Source organism: Tachysurus vachellii, chromosome 5 (genome assembly GCF_030014155.1).
Source record: "Tachysurus vachellii isolate PV-2020 chromosome 5, HZAU_Pvac_v1, whole genome shotgun sequence".
NCBI classification, from domain to species: domain Eukaryota; kingdom Metazoa; phylum Chordata; class Actinopteri; order Siluriformes; family Bagridae; genus Tachysurus; species Tachysurus vachellii.
In genome coordinates, this window is record NC_083464.1 from 25,341,416 (window position 1) to 25,361,700 (window position 20,285).

The 20,285-nt window shown below is 42.0% G+C and overlaps 2 protein-coding genes across 5 annotated transcripts in view; both read right to left on the bottom strand.

Annotated features, from left to right (window-relative positions):
• Nucleotides 1–1,709: 1,709 nt before the first annotated feature.
• On the bottom strand, nt 1,710–4,570 carry lenep (lens epithelial protein). The gene is made up of 2 exons (XM_060870776.1): nt 3,541–4,570; nt 1,710–2,120 (listed from the first exon to the last, which is right to left on the bottom strand). The coding sequence occupies exon 1, from the start codon at nt 3,853–3,855 to the stop codon at nt 3,580–3,582; it is 276 nt and encodes a 91-aa protein (XP_060726759.1). The 5' UTR covers nt 3,856–4,570; the 3' UTR covers nt 1,710–2,120; nt 3,541–3,579.
• A 129-nt stretch (nt 4,571–4,699) lies between these two features.
• The window catches only part of shc1 (SHC (Src homology 2 domain containing) transforming protein 1), a 37,958-nt gene continuing 22,372 nt past the window's right edge, over nt 4,700–20,285 (bottom strand). For 3 of the 4 annotated variants that reach the window (XM_060870773.1, XM_060870775.1, XM_060870774.1), the window contains 12 exons: nt 16,223–16,387; nt 14,513–14,583; nt 13,740–13,803; nt 12,652–12,771; nt 11,970–12,023; nt 11,564–11,615; nt 11,351–11,477; nt 10,173–10,332; nt 9,384–9,441; nt 9,052–9,165; nt 8,093–8,325; nt 4,700–7,177 (listed from right to left, as the gene is read on the bottom strand). In XM_060870773.1, coding sequence (XP_060726756.1) covers nt 7,049–7,177; nt 8,093–8,325; nt 9,052–9,165; nt 9,384–9,441; nt 10,173–10,332; nt 11,351–11,477; nt 11,564–11,615; nt 11,970–12,023; nt 12,652–12,771; nt 13,740–13,803; nt 14,513–14,583; nt 16,223–16,387 — 1,347 coding nt within the window. In that variant the 3' untranslated portion in view covers nt 4,700–7,048. Of the gene's footprint in view, nt 7,178–8,092; nt 8,326–9,051; nt 9,166–9,383; nt 9,442–10,172; nt 10,333–11,350; nt 11,478–11,563; nt 11,616–11,969; nt 12,024–12,651; nt 12,772–13,739; nt 13,804–14,512; nt 14,584–16,222; nt 19,398–20,285 lie in introns of those variants that run through there. The other variant, XM_060870772.1, reaches the window with a different exon arrangement.

Genomic DNA, 20,285 nt, shown 5'->3' on the forward strand with positions numbered 1-20,285 from the left:
TTGTTCTAAAAAAGTCTAAAAAAGTAAAAAGTCCTATACAAATAAACTTGAATTGAATTGAATTGAATATATGTGCTGCGATGGGTTGGCACTCCGTCCAGGGTGTATCCTGCCTTGATGCCCGATGACGCCTGAGATAGGCACAGGCTCCCCGTGACCTGAGGTAGTTCGGATAAGCGGTAGAAGATGAATGAATGAATGAATGAATGAATGAATGAATGAATGAATGAATATATGTGCATGTGCATATACCACATGTATATAAGAATAATCTAGGATAAACCCTAATAAACCCTGTTACAGGGCACGGTGGCTTAGTGGTTAGCACATTTGCCTCACACCTCCAGGGTTGGGGGTTTGATTCCCGCCTCGAACCCCCTTGCGTGTGTGGAGTTTGCATGTTCTCCCCTTGCCTCAGGGGTTTCCTCTGGGTACTCCGGTTTCCTCCCCCGGTCCAAAGACATGCATGGTAGGTTGATTGGCATCTCTGGAAAAATTGTCTGTAGTGTGTGAGTGAATGAGAGTGTGGCACTCCAACCAGGGTGTATCCTGCCTTGATGCCCAATGATGCCTGAGATAGGCACAGACTCCCCGTGACCCGAGTATAGTTCGGATAAGCGGTAGAAAATGAATGAATGAATAAACCCTGTTACATGCCTGTAGGATTTAATATAAAATTTTTCAGGATGTTTTTGCGGATGTTCAGGATTCAGCAAGGAACAAGGAAGAACCTAGAGAAGAGAGTTCACCTGGTAAAATAGACCAGTCTATGCAAATACCAGCCTGAGGCTTATTTGCACAAGGCTTGTGAACCAAAGTTCCCAGTGTCTGTATATAATCTAAGTATATAATGTGTTTACACACGCACATGCAAAAAAAAAATAAATAAATAAAAAACCCTAAAACTTTGTTTATGGTCACAATTGGATTCTAGCTCTGAATCTAAGTGACACCAACTTACATTATATTTATACAAGGCCTCACTTTTTATGGCTTTGTGGACTGTTTAATAACGACCTCGTGAATAATGGAAGATACTGTGTTATAGATTGTATTGAAAAATGATTGTAATCACAGCACAGAGGTGTGGCTCTGTTTTTTCTGGGCAGGGAAATTGTATACTATAGGAATATCAGTATACTTTCAGATTCATGTAGTTATTCAATCAGCCAATCACGTGGAAGCTGCACAGTGTAGAAAAGCATGTAAGTAGAAATCAAAAGTTTCAGATTATATTCAGATCAAACATCAGACAAATGAGGACAAATGTGACTGACTGTGGTATGGCATTTAGTGCTAAATGGGCTGGTGTGAATATTTCAGAATCTGTCGGTTTCCTGGAGTTACAGTATGTCACAGTCGGTATCATATACTATCATACCAAAACCATCATCTCTCTGTAGCCTCACTATCCTGTTGTTCTAGATACTTTGCATATTGGCTTGTTGCATATTTGTTTTGAAATATATAATAAAGCAGTTTATTAACTGTCTGGTTTTCAGGGTACAGTTGATTAAAATTTAAATACTATAGTGATAATATGATAAAATGGTATTAGGTTCTAGTGTAAGACATTTAAGCACAGATAACGCTATATTCTTAAGGTCTGCGAGTTGTAATATTTGTGTTATTTGTATTGTGTATTGCATAGTATTTGGGCAGAAAATTAAAGCAATAAGCAAATAAATGACTGACCATGCTGTGTTCTTGCTTTTTTATTATTTTTTTCAAACATAATGCTATCATCAAGTGATAGGAAGATAAAATTCCAATGATAAAAGCCATCTGTGACTAGGAGCTAAGAGAAAGTGGGTGTATATCTGTTTAGGAGGAACGGCATACGGCCTGTCTTCCGGGAATCACAGCAACACTAGCCGATCACAAGCCTCTGTAAGCTCATGTATGCAGAAGAGGGTAGATAGCACAATCCTCGGAGTATGATTTGCTGCCCTGTGATGCATTTGGCTGGTTGTCTGAGAGAAAGCATGGTAGCCTTCACCCTCTCTGGGTGGTGGCTTTATTGCATTTGAAGCTACACACAGCACGTGTGTCTTTATGTCATGGTCATTGGCCTCTGTAGTCACAGCTATGATGAATCAGTTGTTGGGTCTCTGGGGACACTGGGGGGAAAAAAGCAGAAGTCGAATATAGCCACACAGCTTGATTTATACGTTTATATTCATTCATTTTATTAACTTGCAATACTTCTGTCTAAAGCATCTCATCAGCTCAGGAGAAGCAGAGCTGCAATCAAGGAAAAGAGCCGTGCAATTACGGGATAAGGGTCTTGTTTCAAAGCCCTACACTGGATCTCAGCATTCCCGGCCTCTCAACTCCCAGAAATTTATCTGCTCTTACTGACAGGCTACAAAATACTTTTGTGCCCCAACACAATGTCTTCATTTTACTAGAGCTCCATCTAGTGGAACAGGCATTACCTCATTTTAGTTTACTAGAGCTATAAAAAGAACTATTAAAAGAAAAATATGTACATTTTTTGTAAAGGTTTAATCTTTTGACCTCAGTGAGTTCTTTGGCTGGTATCACTGGATGGACCCAATCTGTGTAGAAACCTTCATGAGACATGTAGAACCTTAAACTACGACCTTTATCCATCCAACAAGCATTTAATAGACTTTTTTTCCTTAGTATAAGCAGACTGAAAGAATAAGCCAGTATTTTGTATTTTAAGCTAATGGACATTGATGTCCAAATATACTTTTCTAGATATGCAGAGCTTTGGGGGGAAAAAACAAATGTGGTGTGAAGAGTCCTCTCTCACACTCACTCATTTTCTACCGCTTATCCGAACTACCTCGGGTCACGGGGAGCCTGTGCCTATCTCAGGCGTCATCAGGCATCAAGGCAGGATACACCCTGGACGGAGTGCCAACCCATCGCAGGGCACACACAAACTCTCATTCACTCATGCAATCACACACTACGGACAATTTTCCAGAGATGCCAATCAACCTACCATGCATGTCTTTGGACCGGGGGAGGAAACCGGAGTACCCGGAGGAAACCCCCGAGGCACGGGGAGAACATGCAAACTCCACACACACAAGGCGGAGGCGGGAATCGAACCCCCAACCCTGGAGATGTGAGGCGAACGTGCTAACCATTAAGCCACCGTGCCCCCCTGAAGAGTCCTCTCCTTGTTAAATATCAAGGATTTAAAGGTGATAATTTGCTTATAAGTATTTCCCCTTTGAGTAACAGTCAGATTCCATCGTATTGCCTTAATGACGGAGTAACATACTAATCTGACAAGCAGGATTTTTCACAATGGACACGGTAGATTGCCGCTTAATAATTATGGCTAAAAAGTGTTATAATATACGGTTCATCATATAACTGAAAATGTATAACAATGATTAAAACAGACTTTTCCTGACATTATCTTTAAATTATAAATTGAGGAACATGTCCTTTGCACTTCGCTTACCTACAACAGCAGGCAACTCGACATCACTAGCTTTCACAAAAATAACAAAATTAAGAGGCAAAAATTAAACAGGATGAAAGCACAACCCTCACTTTTTCCTCACATCATCTTGGATTCTCTTTTCTTTTGGTTCAGTCCAGGATCTCTTTTATGCACCAGCAGCAGAGCAGGAAGTAAAGACACTCTTTCAGAGATTGGATGACCCCGTAGGAGAAGTTCCTTCCTAGCTTGTTCTTCCCGTGCCCAAAGCCGTATGCAAGATCTCTCAGGTTCTTTCCCAGTGAGACCGGCACCGCCTGCGGCAAGGGGTGCGGAGGATTCATCGTATGCTGATTGCCCGCTGAAGACTGGAAGCGTTGGTTGAAAAAATGGCCAAGTAAGTTGTGAAGGGTTGAGGGGGCTGGCATTCGATCCTGCTTAATAAAGTTCCCCAGTTTGATGCTGTAAGGAGGCTCAAAATGTGTGACTTTCTTCTACTGCCTCAGTAGCTGTTGTGTTCTACACACATACTGTACACAGACCCTGAGTGATCTCACCACTCTTTTTGCTTCTATGTTACTGTATGTTCAGCTCTGGAACGTACCAGTGTACCATGCACTATTCTCTGACATGATATTGTACAAACATTAAACCTTTAATCTCCCTATTGTGCATCTTTAGTTCCACTTTTGTTCTAGAAAATGTTTTCTCTCAAATCATTTAACCCAAACACGTGATTGGTCCATTCTGCCCCCACTGGAACTGCTGCCTTTTGTTCTAATGTGATTTGGGAAGCCATTTATGGGCATCAGTGGTGCATCCACTGCATCTCTATTTCATGACTAGTGCAATAGCTTTGAACACTCACATTGTTCTATCCTTCCTGTGTGATGAGTAAAACGGAAAAAAAACAAGGAACAGCGAGTGATACAAAATTTTTGGCACCCCAAGAATTAATATTTGCTGTAGCTTTTCCTAAAGGAAAATGCAGTTAACCTCTTAATCTTTAAAATACAGTAGGTGTTGATCATTTATTTTAATCTATCTATACTGTTAAATTAGATAGCATAATAATTAGAAAGTTTGTGGAAAAACAGTGTGTTTTATACAATACTTACTCTGATTTGTGCATATTCTTATGAAGGGTGCCAATAATTTTGGATTTGACAGATATACAGAAACTAGTACTAAAAGTATTCATGTGATATGTGAAGAACTGCAGATTTAGAAGGAAAATGCAGCCCGAACTATAAAACGCACGCGACATCTGAATTGTCTGATAACGCATTTATATATGCAATCTATAGTTCCAGATACATATGTAAACATGTACTTTCCCCAAAAATAAGAACAGTAAAGGCATATGAAAATAAATCAAAAAGAAAAGGCAACATTAAAAAAAAAAAAAAAAGGTGAAATAAACCTTTGGCTTAGAAAATAATAAGAAATAAAAAACCCCACAGTTACAGTATAATAAGGTGAGCATGAGAGAACGAGAGAGAGAGAGAGAGAGAGAGAGAGAGAACACTGTCACTATAACACAAAGATTGCAGAGGGTTTCCATGCAACACTTCGGAGGAGTCGGTGAGTCGGAGTAGGCCAGATTGTTCCAGAACTTTCCAACACACCCACACACCCGGCCAGACGACACACGGCACTGTACCAGTCACATTTCTGACTACACCCATGAAGCAAAGTCGTGAAATAATTTCAGACGGCAAACTGAGCCACAGACACAAGTCTGCCTGCCTTACGCATCAGTGCTGACGATCTAATAATACCCCAAACGTGCCTGGTACGGATCTGCTAATTATGATGTTATCATGTTTCCAATTACAGAAATCTTTGCTCTTGAGTGGTACATTTGGTGATCGACTCAAACCATGCAGCGAATTTAGGTTTGGTAAATCTATGAAAGAATAAAACTCACTATCATCGTTTTAAATGCTTCTTCGATCGATGCCGACATCAATGACGGGGCTATCTGGCCTCATCCAGTCCGGGTATGGGGTGATTTTACACGTATTCTGAACGCTGTAATGTGTGATATCTATGTACATTTTAGGAAGCGGTGGAAAACTATACCGCAAGCAAAGGAACGGAATAAAACCCTATCTAGAAGTCACAGCACAGCACTAAAACATAAGCACTATCTACCAGCAGGATTACAAGAATGTGCAAGAAAACAACTAAGATTGCAAACGTCTAAAACCTGCAGCAAACCGAACTACACTTGGGTAGGAATTTTGTCCAAAAGAAAAAACAAAAACAAAAAAAAAACACAAATAAAAAAATGATAAAGTTGCACCGATAAAGTTGTTGAGTTTTCATCTTTACTTCAACTGCATCCTAATGATGTGGCTTGGCTGTGTTGGAGTAAAAAGGCACAATTCAAATAGGAACAGGAAAAGATGGTGTGTGTGTGTGTGTTTTTTTTCTTTTTCTTGATTATAGGGCAGAGGTGATAAAATAGGAGTGATTTCATATCAACTGAATGTTCCTCGAGTCCAGAAATGTGCATCATATGCAACATCATATGCAATATCTGAATTGATTGTAGCGTCCCTATCGTTTCTTTTGTCTCCTCACACGTTTTGAGTCTCATCATTTTTAAACTTCAACTCAAGCACACAGACAGATTGTCAAGGCGAACACATAAAAAGTGAAATATATAGCTTAAAAAAAAATAATAATAAAAAATGTTCATGATACAGACATCACCACTACAACAGGATGATTGACTATTTCCCCCCGTGTTTGAGTCCTGATAAGCCTGGAGTCCATGACGTTCCTTAACGACGTTGCGTTTTCGATGAAACTAAATGTGTTACTCTTTTTTTTGTTTACATCATTGTAACTTCATTATATCTATAATCTACAGAATATAATTTATTCCTCTTTGCATATAGAATGATATGTGGTCTTGAAACACTCCCAAATGGTAAATGGGAGATTGATAGGAAAAACTCGGGTGGATTTCAAGCCCAATTCCAAGTAGGAGCTTAAAAGTGATCTACCTGTTGGATCCTGTTTATCCTGAACAACATGTTAATTCGAATGAATCTACTAAATCAAGTAGTTGAATGAGTTCCCACTACTGTAATGTTTATCTACTTCGTGACCTCGGCGTCAGCGGCTATGCGTTGGATCTTTACGCAATGATTCTGCACGAACAAAGCAGCGCCTTGAGATGGAACGAATGAACAATTTACTGAAACCAAACTGACAGTCTTTCGAGTCTTTGATTCCCAGACATCTCACGCTTAACTTTGTTGGGGAAGTGACATCACGTTACACCGAACCCAGCCGCACAACAGTCTGTTGTATTCTCTATTTTTGGCTCATTTTTTCCCCCCATTGAAGTCTCACTTTTATTCTTACAGCTTAATCTGAAGGCTGTGAATTTCTCTTGGTCCATAAGTCCAGTGATCGCATCACCTCCAAGATTCGTTATGGCTTGACAAAGCACAGAGCTCACTTTTTGTTACTTTTTATTATGTTGCTCATTTTTTCTGCAGGGGAGAAAAAAAAAGCGAGAAAATCTCTGGGGAAAAGTTGAATTGCAAAGAGTTTGAGAAGGAAGGAGACACCATGGCGGGAGAAGAACAGTGTGTGTGACGCTCAGGCTTTGCGTTCCACCGGCTGCTGCAGGCACACCTCGCTTCCGGCGGATACGATCGGCAGTCGGTTGTCCATGTGATAACTGATCAGGTGACTGACGCTTTCGAAGCGATGGTCTTTGGTACGGACCTTTGAACAGAAACGAGAGAGGTAGCGTGAGACAAAACCAGCCAGCCTCGCTAATATACTAACTTTATCCACAGTAACAATCCCTTATATATATAATTTTGCAATATATCTCATAACCCATCATCATCATCATGTTAAGTCGTGATGTAACGATCTTCAGATAACACTCATACTGAGTCTAAGCTGACGGACTCACGCTTTCCCATACTGTCTCTTGCTATCTCACTTTAATGGCCTTTTATTACCTCTACACGTTTACGCCGCCGTTTTGCTTTTAAAAACTTACTGTGTAAACTACACCTCCAGGAAAGATGGTATGAAGATAAAGCTTGTAAACGATACTACAACACTATTTTTGCAGCATTTTGGAAAAAACTCAATTCAAATTTACTTAAAACAATGGATTTAAATGGCTTTCATCAGCAACATCTACTGCAAATTATTCATTAACCTTTTGTTATTTACTGTGTCATAGACTGTCTCTGACACTCTTGCGTCCTCGTCCTCTAGCAGGACACATTTCTCTCCACCCAAATGAATAAAGCTGCCATAAGATGACGATGACAGTTGTATCTGTTAATTGGCCTCTCACAGGTGCTGTACCTCACCAACTCATCAATATGCTAAAAACTATTTAACTGGCAAACCAACATTTCTAACAGACTCTGCCAGCGCTGGGTTTATATTAGCCCAACGATACTCCTGTAGCTAGCCTAGGGGTCAACTAGAAGTACTAATTTAGTTTTTCATCCTTGCTTACATTCAAACATATAACAGACCTGCTTTTTTTTTTTTTTTTAAATACGTCATCATAAACGTGGCACAAGCCGGAAATCTCTTCCACGTCATGTCAGACTTATCAAGCGGACAAACACAAAAGCTACCACATGCCCTTCCTTTATCCTTCGTTCTTACCACTCCTTCCGGGTCCACCAGCAGCAGGTGTTTGGGTTGGCCTCCCTGCTGGCCTGTCAGCACGTACTGGCCTGGCGTGGTTCCTGACTCGCGCACTAGAAAGTCGCCGTCTTTGCTCAGCAGTTTCTCTGCCTTCTTGCGGCTCAGAGGACCGTGAAACCAGGGCTCACTCTGCAGCTGCTGAGCCAGAGGGGGCATTGCGCCCGACACGCTCAGGGCATCATCAAACGGCTCTGTGGAGATGCATAAAACAAACAATAACTGTGTGGTCTGATGAAGCGGAGTTATTGGTACCACTATGACGTTAATTATTTTCCTATAACATCATGTGATTTATTCTTCTTCTATTCTATACCACAGCAATTTGCCAGTGCTTACAATTTCTCTGTGTATTCATTCGGCACCTCATATTTAATCCTTTAGAGCTGTGAAACTGCCATGAGACAGGTAAGCTCCTGCTTTCGCTTATGTTATAGCAGCACTAAACAGTTATTCTCTCACCAGCCTCTTTTTCCCTGTTTTCTGATATTATAATTAAAAAAAAAATGCAGAAAAATAGAAATGCTTAAAATCCTCTGTCCTGAAGACTCTCCTACTGACAAAACGTTACCACAACATCCGACACCCCTTCCAAAAACGTTAAACGCTTCCAACTAAAAGCTTTTTAATCTGTTTATTATTAACTTACAAGTCCCTACGAATCGGTTGCCGCAATGGAAATGATAACGTATTAGAATTAATGCATTATTAATAGAAACATGTGATTTGCAACTGGGTCAAAACTGTCCATGTCGATGAATCGACAGCTTTTGACCGATCGGATTTCAGCATCGCTGGGATTTAAATACCATTCACATCGCTGGGATTTAATTCCATTCTCACTAATGTATGAAAAATAAAGTAAGACTAGAAAGTCGAGGAAAGCGAGACGTTCACAGTTCGAGTGCCATTTTACTCACTCATGTCGAAAGCATCTCGGTGAGTGCTGCCATTAGCTGCGGCCACTTGGGGGCGGGATTTATCCACATTGACATATGACGGGTCATCAAACAGGCCACCTTCTTTTGCTCCGACTGAATAAGATGTGATGACAGAGAGAGAGAGAGAGAGAGAGAGAGAGAGAGAGAGAGAGAGAGAGAGAGAGAGAGAGAGAGAGAGAGAGAGAGAGAGAATAACAGAAATGATAGTAGACATTAGAGCGGTGACCTTCAGAGCAACGCTGTAAGCACAGCGTAGAGCTTAAATGCCACTGACGGCAAGAGCCACAAAACATCCTGTAACAGATACAGACCTGGTAGTGGAGGCAGAGGTTGCTTATGGATGTCATTTATTCCAGGCTGACCATACGGCTGTGTGTGCACAGAAAACAACAGATAAGGTTGTAAACATTTTTTTATATAGGACATACCTCTTCTGTGCAATAATAATCATAAAGAATCATTCGCACTACTAATTTGTCTCCAAACATGCAGGCTATGTTGTTTGCATATAAAGACAATCTGCATTCTGAACCGCTTGTAGATGGTTCCAGTACATGAAAACTTCTATAAAGTTTGTTTCCCTGTTTAATAGTGCTGGCACCCTGCTAAGAAGACTAACCAAATTTTAGCATTAGCAGTGTAACTGGGCTGCAGGTTATTTAGTGATGAAACGTGTCTGATGGGAAAAGTGCTGTAAGTGTCTGGAGCAGCACAAACTAATTAGTTGACTAATATGTTCACACTTATACTTTCAGTACTGTGGTGTGCCGTTAAGTAGGTGGGCAGCTGAAAAGAAGACAACAAGTATAGTAACAAGCCAAGAGAACTTCAAGAGTCTGGAAATATCTCAGACTAGTTTAAGCCAACTACAGACAGCAGCATTGTGGGTAAGACTCCACTGGGAAAAGTCTTTTCCTTTAATTAAAAAGGTGTCTGTTTTAATGTTTCAGTTTTTGACTTTCATTATTATGTAATGTGGAATGCAGGACTTTTTTTTTTTTTTTTTGTCTGGTCCACTTCCTGACATAACTTGCAGCCTGCGTATGGATTACATGCAAATGAAGAGACACACGGACACCAAACAGGTCAGAAGGTCTCACTAGTGTGGCTCCTGTGCTGTGCCCAGGACGAGTTCTCATGTCCACCAGGCCTCCTGGGGGCGGCTGTTTCCCGGGAAAGTTATTATAATACGGAACCTCTGGGGGAGGAGCAAAGTCCTCTTCCTCCTCCTCCCATGCTGAGCCATCAAAAGGAGCCATCCTGATATACAGACAGAGAGAGAGAGAGAGAGAGAGAGAGAGAGAGAGAGAGAGAGAGCGAGAGAGCGAGAGAGCGAGCGAGAGAGAGAGATTCTTTAATGAATTGTACCCAGGACGCTCAATTCTGTCTTCTAAGCTGCTTTAGTCTTCGTGTTAGTGTTTAAGTCTAGCAAACATGACTACTACCTGCAGTCTATAAAACATACTATAATAATAATAATAATAATAATAATAATAATAGGAAAAAGAAGAAGAGGAGGAAGAAGATTTAAGTGCCTTCAACAATGACACTATTCCCTGCATATTTACAGGTTATATAAACTAGGACTTGTGTGAATATGCAGCTGTGAATACAGCTGTATTGCATCCAGCTCAGCAAAACAGAGCAATGCTGTGCTTACAAACACTTGCACACAGACACACACATGCACGCAATCACATGCGCACTCACTCTGTCATTAAGTGAGCCCGTCAGTCCGTGAGCCAGTGACTCGCTCAGTCAGCCAGTGACTCGCTCAGTCAGCCAGTGACTCGCTCGCTCAGTCAGCCAGTCACTCGCTCGCTCAGTCAGCCAGTCACTCGCTCGCTCAGTCAGCCAGTCACTCGCTCGCTCAGTCAGCCAGTCACTCGCTCACTCAGTCAGCCAGCCACTCACTCACTCACTCAGTCAGCCAGCCACTCACTCGCTCACTCAGTCAGCCAGCCACTCACTCGCTCACTCAGTCAGTCAGCCAGTCACTCGCTCAGTCAGTCATTAAGTGAGTCACTCACTCACTCACTCACTCACTCACTCACTCACTCACTCACTCACTCACTCACTCACTCACTCACTCACTCACTCACTCACTCACTCACTCACTCACTCACTCACTCACTCACTCACTCACTCACTCACTCACTCACTCACTCACTCACTCACTCACTCACTCACTCACTCACTCACTCACTCACTCACTCACTCACTCACTCACTCACTCACTCAGTCATTGAATCGGTCAGTCATTCACTTAGTCACTCACCGGTCATGTGGGGTGACAAGTTTTGGGGGGTTCTTCAGATACTGCTTGAAACGCAGCTCAAAGGCCTGTCCAATGGTGCTGATCACTTCCTGGGCCAAGCCCTCAGAACACTCCAGGATGTGACATGCTACCACACAGAAAGTCAAAACATATAATATCAATATGACACTCTAGAGCATGTATGATAAGGTAATGAGGTAAGTTTACACTTACCTCTCTGGTTGACAGGATCTTTGGCTACGTAGGCTACATATTCCGCTGTATCCTAAAAATAAGAGAGAGAACGTTACGGACAGAGAGGAGGAAGCAAGCAGAGGATTCACTTTTTGGTGAGTCAGCTTTAGTTTGTAGAAAAGTATAAATAAAAACGAGAAGGACAAGGAAGTCAGAAAAATATGAGAAAAGTTAGCTTTTTGGGCCGTAGGAGAATCAACTCATCACTAAGGGAGAGAAACAACAAGTGAACAAGGAAGAATGATCTCAAACCACAGGGCAGGAGAGCAGAGCAGAGCAGAGCAGGTAAAGAAGGAGAAAAATAAGATGCAGGAGTGAAAAGATGGACACAGAAAGCAAAAAAAAAAAAAAAAAAAAAGGCAAGAGTGAAGGCTGTGGGACTCACTGGATCTCCTCCCGATGCAAAAGAGATGGACTGCATGTGATGGTTGGCAATAATCTGTAGGGAGACAAAAAGGTGAAGGACGAATGGAGAGAGAGAAAATATGGTTGGGGTAATGGTTAAAAAAATAACTGTGCGAGGTGAAAGTGGAAAATACAGAGACATGAGAACGGAAAAAAAAAAAAAAAAAGGTTGGCACAGCGAGTGTGTCTCGAGTCTGGGGTTTTAAATAGCAGACGTTATGGATCAGAGGCATCCATTTATACCAATGATTCACAAGAAACGAGTGAGACATTATAGACATTCAATCAGCTTCTGTCTCACTGTTAAACTAATTTCGAGTCGTCTCAGCTCCTTATGCCATGAAGATCCACTACAAACAAGTTTCAAATGTAGGAAAGCTGGCAAATTTGTTCTAAAGGCGTCCGTATATTTGTATACTACACAAAGGCAAAAATTGCAGGAACTACAGTACGGTTCTTTTATCTTTTCACTTGCAAATTTGAACAACGCATGTAAACACTACCTTTAAAAACGACCATCAATAAACCTCCTAAGCAGACAGCTAGCGAATACATTGCTCACTACCTGGAGAGCTGCTTTCTGATTATTACATAACAATTAAAAGCTTATATCCTCATATGTCATCGAGCCTTGAGAAAGAGTACAGTCTTGTTTTTCTGACCTGTTTGCAGTCGGTCGTCAGTAGGTTTAAGCTGTTGGTCGACACAGTGAGGTTGATTGTCATTCCAGCAAAGCGGAGGTTACTCTTTCCGAGGATAGAGGTCAGACACCGAGATGTAGGCTGGAGACAGATACAGAAAGAGAGACGAAGCAGGAGAAAGAAATAAAAATGATCGCTCAGAGATGATGAGTAGTCACAATATTTGCACTATGCTATGCTCCACTGTTATTAACACAGCGCTCGGTTCCCTCGGGCAGGTGTTAAATCTAACAGTAAGTCTTAAGGTTTATTTCTGTAGTAACAACGCGCACAGGCTCTTGTGTATGACAGCTGCTCTCCGTAAACACGTATTAACAGCAAACCTTTCGAGTGTGGAGACTTGTGGAAAGCGTCTCTAGTGTCAGGGCTCGATAACTACCTTTATTCGCTTGAGGTAATGCTGTGGCTTTAATGCAAAAGTCAACTGTGCGGGTTCTCGTAAAGATGACAAGCTGCTTTTTTCTTATCCTCTTAAAGATAAGTTGTTGGAGGAAATGACTGTTCATAGCTGTTATCATACATGCTTCAAGTCACAATTGAAATGCAACTACAAATATATATATATATGCATGCAGAGCCAGAGCCAAAAAGAAAGAGAGAACAGCTGCAGAGATTGTTCTGAGAGTGTCTGGACCAGATTCTGGCTCATGCTTTTATTCTCTGGATGTAGACAGGGTCAGTTTGACCCAAACACCACAAAAATGTAGCAGTTGGTGCTATAACAACGACAGAAAAATAGACTCTCCCTGAGAACAAACTCTAAACAGAGCACGGCAACATCGCGCAAGACGACGCGAGCCTGGTGACCTGTGAACACTGTCGAGTGTGTGTGTAAATGTGGTTGTGTGAGAGTGTGAATCACGATCGGTGATTCGCTTTACAGCGCTTGTCGTTTTTTAATGGTCTAATCCTGGTACGAGATGTTTCTTTTTTAAATCTTGTAGTCGAACACTTAAGAGACAGCGTGTGCATCGGATGCTGTATCAGCAAATCGGAGACAAGTGAGTGGTGATTAAATGCTGGGTGAATATTAGGTTAGCGCTGAATACCTTCCTCCTGCGCTGAGCTCCTTTGGCACCTGGTACTGCCTCACACACCACTGAGATTGCCTCCCTGAAACACACAGAATACACAGTTACTCACAAACAGTGGCAGGCTGTGTGTGTGTGTGTGTGTGTGATCAAATTATTAGACATGGATTTCCATCATGGCTTTTTTTCCCCCATTCCCAGATTTCACACTCTTGCACAATATTAGATTAGATCCACCTTACACACACACACATTCCCCTTCCTGCCAAATAAAGTCAACAATGGGAAAACAATATCGTGTTTGCATTTTAAAACAGTCTGGTTTATTCAGTTCTTTGTAACCGGACGCACGATGTGCAGAGGCGTATGAAATAGCACTTGTATGGCTGGACAAACGAAACAAAATGAGAGAAACCACAAGGATTCCGGAGGCTACCAGATGCTTCTATAATAAGAGTATGTGGCAGCGAGGCCGGAATGATGGCATCCAAAAGCCTCCTCTCTCTTTCCTTTCGAATACACGCACATCTGTTTGGTAGGGTGTATAAAAAGAGATGTTAAAAGGGAAAGACATCTCTCTCTCTCTCTCACTCTCTCTCTCATGATCCCTCACCCTCCATCCCAGACCACAACATGAGAGGAGAGGCATATGAGAGCAGGAGATTAATATTTAATTAAAGGAGAGTCTTTTATCCACCATAGTAGCAGTGTGTCTTCACTGATATGCATGTAATGAACCTAATGCATTTAACAGAAACAAAAACACACGCACACACGACTGAGAGTTTTACCTGGTAACCTGAGTTCGGGTGTTGAAGTCCAGCGCCCTCATCGACTGCAGCACCTCCACGCAACCCATGTACTGCAGGAAGTAAGAAGAAGATAAACACACAATGCTACATGTTTGCCCAGACCACTTCCTGTATCTACCCACACATATACATAAACCAAACAGCGAGATAAGATAAACAGCAACTGGGTTAACCAGTAGCGTATTGTGCAAACATAAATAAATAACATGAAATGAAATAAAATAAATACACAAAAAGCAAATAATTAAAAATAATATATCTGCATTATAAAAAGAATTTTATAGAACTAGAGCATAAAGCTAATCATGGACTAAACAATAATATAGTGAGTCACCATTGCAAAGGTTTTTATGTTGGTTCTACTGAGATATACTGTATACAGTATATATATAATATGTTAAATGATTGATATGATTATATAATATCTTCTTTAGATATATCACTTTTTAGAACTCCTTTTTCAAAATAAAACAATTGTACATATTTCTAGATTTTATTGAATTCCCCCCCATTTTCTCTCTAAACTGGCCAGTTCCCACCCACCAGCCTGCTCTCTTCTATCACACAACAGCTACCAACTGGGCAGGATGAAGGACAAGCACATCTTCCCGAACAGCTGCTCTCGGCCCACTTCCGCATACTTGAGTTCACAGATGCGCACGATTGGCTGGTGTTACTGTGATTGACATGGAAAAGAAAGTATGCCGTTCCTCGAACTGACCCAGAGTCAGTTCTGCTCTCTTGGACTCCTGGAGACAGATGGCTTCCTTTGGCATCGTCAGGATTTAAACTCCCAAATGATCTCCGACTGATAAGAGGAATGCTTTTCACACCTCAGAACCTAATTGTTTAAGATCACTAATATTATTAGTCCATTATAAAACATACTAAATAAGGATTCCCCTAACTGTGGCCTAACCTTTGATCCCAGTGTTTGATGGACAGCTGGATTTGAGCAGAAGGACTTGTAAATGGCTCAAATCTGCAATGTGAGTAGTTAAAAAAACGACTTGAGTTACAGGATCTTGTCCCACAAAAAGCTTGCCATTTTTTAAAAAGCTTAGAGAAACATTACATGGTAAATTTCTGCTTCGGTTCTATGTGAAGTGACACGTCACCCTGTTTCAGAGCAAGGACACAAAGCCAAGTTTCATTGCAGCTGCTGTCTGTACATCATGAGTCAGAGGATCAGTCACACACACACACACACATACACACACATACAAAAACACACACATACAGCAAATGATGATACTGTATGGGAAATGGTTTCAAGAATTTACCAAAAGTAAAGGAAATCCAATCATATGAACTACTCTTAATAAAAATAATTACTATTGCATCATATTTACAGAATTAAATGAAATAAGCTGTTGCAGAACCTTGTGTTTTTGGATCTAGCTGTTCTAAGGGTTTTATTTGAAATGTCTCAGAGGCACAGGTGTACTGGAAGCCATTTCATTATATTTAACGTTATACAGTATAATCAGCATCAGAACACTTTTTATTGTCCCAAGTAAGATTTCCTTGCCAAAGGATCTGTCTTGCTCATTGCTGCATTAGCGCTGACTAAATTGAATCAATGACATGGAATAGACAGAGAGGGGGGAAAATAAAAGGTAAAGATTTTTTTTTTTTTTTTTTTAATGCATCCCATATCCCTAAAGTTTTTAGCGAAAATATTCTTACCCTAACGGTGTAGCTGACGCCAGTGGTGCTGACCACATTGTCCGAGTGCAGCCATCCTCGCGTAGGCTTGTTGACGAAGGAGCCATGGCGCGTCCACTCGTCGCCCCCGAGCTGCCCCCCTTCCACACGGGCTCTCCGAGACGCGACACCCAGCCGGTTCATGTCCTGTGGGGGACGAGGAGGAGGAGAGGGAGCCGTTAGAGGAAGAAGAGTAGGAGGAGGAGGAAGAGGAGGAGAAGCGGAGGAAGAGGAGGATGTGCTGGGTGCCTCCTGGGGCCTGTTAGATGTTTTCAGGCCTGGGAGAAAGGTGGCAGACATGCCCAGCCGCAAGGAGCCCATCCTGGGAAAGAAGGAGCACAGCGTAGTGGGGCTGTTCTCAGCTGGCCGAGGGGACGTCGGGGGCAGGATAGGGGCCAGCGATGAGGAAGACAGAGATGAAGCAATGCTCGGGGGAGTAAGAGGGGTAAGGGGGGCTGAGGAAGGAAGGGAAGGATTAGAGTCTGTAGAACTGAACGAGTCACTCCTGAAAGGGGTGTATTTAGTTTTGGGGACGAGTTCCATTTTCCACTCGTCTAGCGGTTCAGCTCTGAATTGAACAAGCCTTAGGTTCACTTTAGGTCTCTCCAAGTGTCTCTTTCGAATAAAATGCAAAAGGGTCCTCTCTTTTCTGTCACAGTTCCTTGTTCCTCTCCGTCTACTGATCCCTTCATCTTTGGACCGAAGAAATGAGTGATGGTGTTACTCGGTTCATTAAAAAAAGAAGGATGTGAGAAATATGGAGGGGGGAGCTAGGCTATGAAAAAAGTATTTGTGTTTTCTGTTCCAAATCACGCAGACTTTGACATCAGAGTGTTCATACAGTGTGTGTGTGTGTGTGTGTGTGTCTGTGTGAGAGGGTTTGCATCAGATCTTAGCCTGCATAGAGATAAATATGAATTCACATTTTATATTCGCATCAGAAGAGCACCATAAGCTCCAGTAAAGAACCTCAGCATGATTGTCTTCTTAATGTCAGTTTGTCCGTGTCTTTTAATGGCCTTGCGCTTTCGCCTGACTGAAAGAAAGCGAAACAAATTCTTAGATATCTGGGGTGTGTTTTGGTTGCGATGAGTTAGTAAGCTAGAAGAGCTCTAATCTGAAAGAGTCCCATAAAAAACGATTAGCTGCAACTGAGACTCTAAGAGAAGAGGCTTCCAATAGACAGAGACAGATCAATACTGAAAGAGAAAGAGAGAAACTGTGAGATAGAGAGAAAGAGAGAGAGAGAGAGAGAGAGAGAGAGAGAGAGAGACCAGTGAACCACTGGATAATCTACCTCAAGCTTGAGTAGATCCTGATTAAAGAATCCCACAGAGCCAAGTGCACTAGGTCTCAGTGGTTTAAAGACTGACCTGGTTAAACACTATATACAAAATCCTAAAAAAAACTAAAATGATAGAAATCAGTCCTCGTGCTAGAAGAATCCTGTAAACTATACAGTGCAGTAGAAAGGAATTTTCTAGATCGAGAACACAGAAAAGACAGAAAGCACCAATTTCTAGTGTGGCTCCAGTTCACTCGGCTGACCTCTTCCCTTCTCTTTCGCCTTTTGGTTTCAAGTCACCGACACATGTATTCCTTCTTACTTCTCCTTCTCTCTCCTTTTTTCTCCAGATGATTCTGGGTCCCCTGTCTTCCAGCTGTATCCTCTCTCTCTCTTCTTCCTCTCGTCTCTTCCAAATCACTTCTGGCTGAGGTTCTCGTGCTTCTTCTGAACTCTCTCCCTTCAGTTGTTCCCCTTCTCTATCCCTCCTCTGGAATCCCTCCCTTAACCTCCACACTGTATACTGGGCCCCGTTCTTCCTCTCCTCCTCCTCCTCCTCCTCTCGTTCTCGCTCCCTCGCTCGCTCTCTTTCGATCACGCTAGCCCGCTTCTTCCAGATGATCTCTCTCTCCCCCGTTCCCCCGCCCACGTATTCTTTCCCGTTCTCCAGGCTGACTCTTTGTCCCTCCTTCCTTTTGGTTAAAAAGTACAACAGTTTTCAAATATTCACTTTCGTTGATTGTTTCTTGCTAGTCAATAACCCGAATTCCTTAACAATAACAAAAAAAACCCCCAAAGTTACATAGATAGATTGCTAAGACTATAACAGACCTAGAAATATGACTGATTTAGAAAAAGGTAAACTAATCCCAGAGAGCCCTGAAACTGATCCACTACTGTTCTAGAAATCAGATCAAAATATGGCTATTATAAAAGATTACGCAATTACAGCACCATTAGTGACTTTGTACATCGGTGTGAGCAAAGTTATACAGTTTGTCATCTTCCAACATCTGGAAAATCACAATTTCCCATCATCAGATTGTCAGTGTGACCATAATGAGACTTGATTGGCTCGATCCAAAAGTTCTGGACTCGTTAAGGGGCGGACCGGAAAAATCAATCAGTCGCTCGTTATCCTAAACAACGCCTCGCGTCTGAGCGGCATGGGTCTTAATCAATCGGTTTCCTGAGGGGAAAAAAACCCCCATGTAGTACAAGAAAGCAGGAGCTTCACATAAACACTTATGAAACCTCTGGCAAAGAAACAACAGTCTATAATTACAAGCTGTTGTGAAAAGTTAAGTACAGTCCCACAGTCCGAGTCCACTGCATAAATTACCGAAACCTCAGAAGCACTTTCGGTGACTAACAGTATCCTTGCTTCAACTTTTACTCTAAAGACAGTCGTGTCCTTGGAAGCTTTCCTCGTTCCCTTAGGAAAGCATTAAGCACCTGCTTAAACAGTACGTCCTAAGCGTCGGGTTAGACTGTTTTCTGAAATAATAACTTTCAGATTGGTCAGTCGGATTGTTTCCGCATAGCACCAATGGCTATAATCAGTGATAAAGATTCTCCTCCGATGTTGTTAGAGGACGGTACAAGTCAAACGACAGAGATGGACGTCAAGGCGACGGCCTTGTGCGCCTCCCCTAGAACCTTGAAGTCCCTGTGATATCTGTGATCTCTAGGAGTGCTCTGGTGTTGCTATGGAGTGTAATAAAGTTGAACAAGCTTGTTACTAAGCTTGTAGTGTCTTTTCAGTGCAGCTCTAAAGAGGTCCGCTAAGTGCAAATGCTTATAGGACCTCACTGAGTTGATTAAATGCACCAACGCTTACAAATACATGGCATGTGATATGACTTGATGCAGTCCTGGAGCGTGAGCAGGACTATTCATGGACAATATACTGTAATCCGCACACACAAACCTGTGCAAAGATCTGTGACAAAACGTGTTTGTGGTTTGTGACCGAGCGCGACAGGTGCACAACGTAATTAAACAACGTACACAAATGTTGTGGGGGGGGGAGGGATAATTGTGGGGGTTATTTACTCAACAATAATTTTACAAAAACATAGAGAAACAGTACGTAGAGCCGAGCCTTGAACAGTGTCGAACCACAGCACCTCGGATGTAGCACCTGTTCGTCGAGAATATGGCAGAATCCTTGTTCCAAGACAAATAGTGGCTTTATGGGTTAACAAGGTTAAGGTGGATGAAGACCCAGTATGCCAAGTAACAGAGCAAAAGTGCTTGTATACGGACTCACAATGACTCAAAAAAGGGGTGTTCTGCTTCACGGGAGCATGAAGAGCACACGGATGGAAAGTCGTTTGAATGTTATCGCTAGCATAAAGAGCAGCTTGCTTGACAGGTTGAGTAGTCGCTTGGCTAATAAGCAGCCACAACTCTTTAGCCTTCACAAACCTCTGCTAGCAGGGATAGATGTTGTTGGCACTCTAGAGTGAAAACGAAACCTGAGTTTAACACCACAAGTAATCACTGCTCTGTAGTCGACTCCGAGACGAAATGTTTGCGATCCTGTTTAAATCCTGTTTTTTTTAAAGACGAATAAACAGACGAATAAAAAAAAAAAATAATAATCAAAGCACCTTGGAATCTGCTCATTGGCTCTCATCTAAATGGTGCGAGACAGAGTGACCTTAAAAGTTTACAGCAACTTGAATCAGCGAATGTTAGACTTCACGGTTGCCAGCTTGTTGCCATGGTTACAGAAGGCAGCGCAGATTTTTGCCA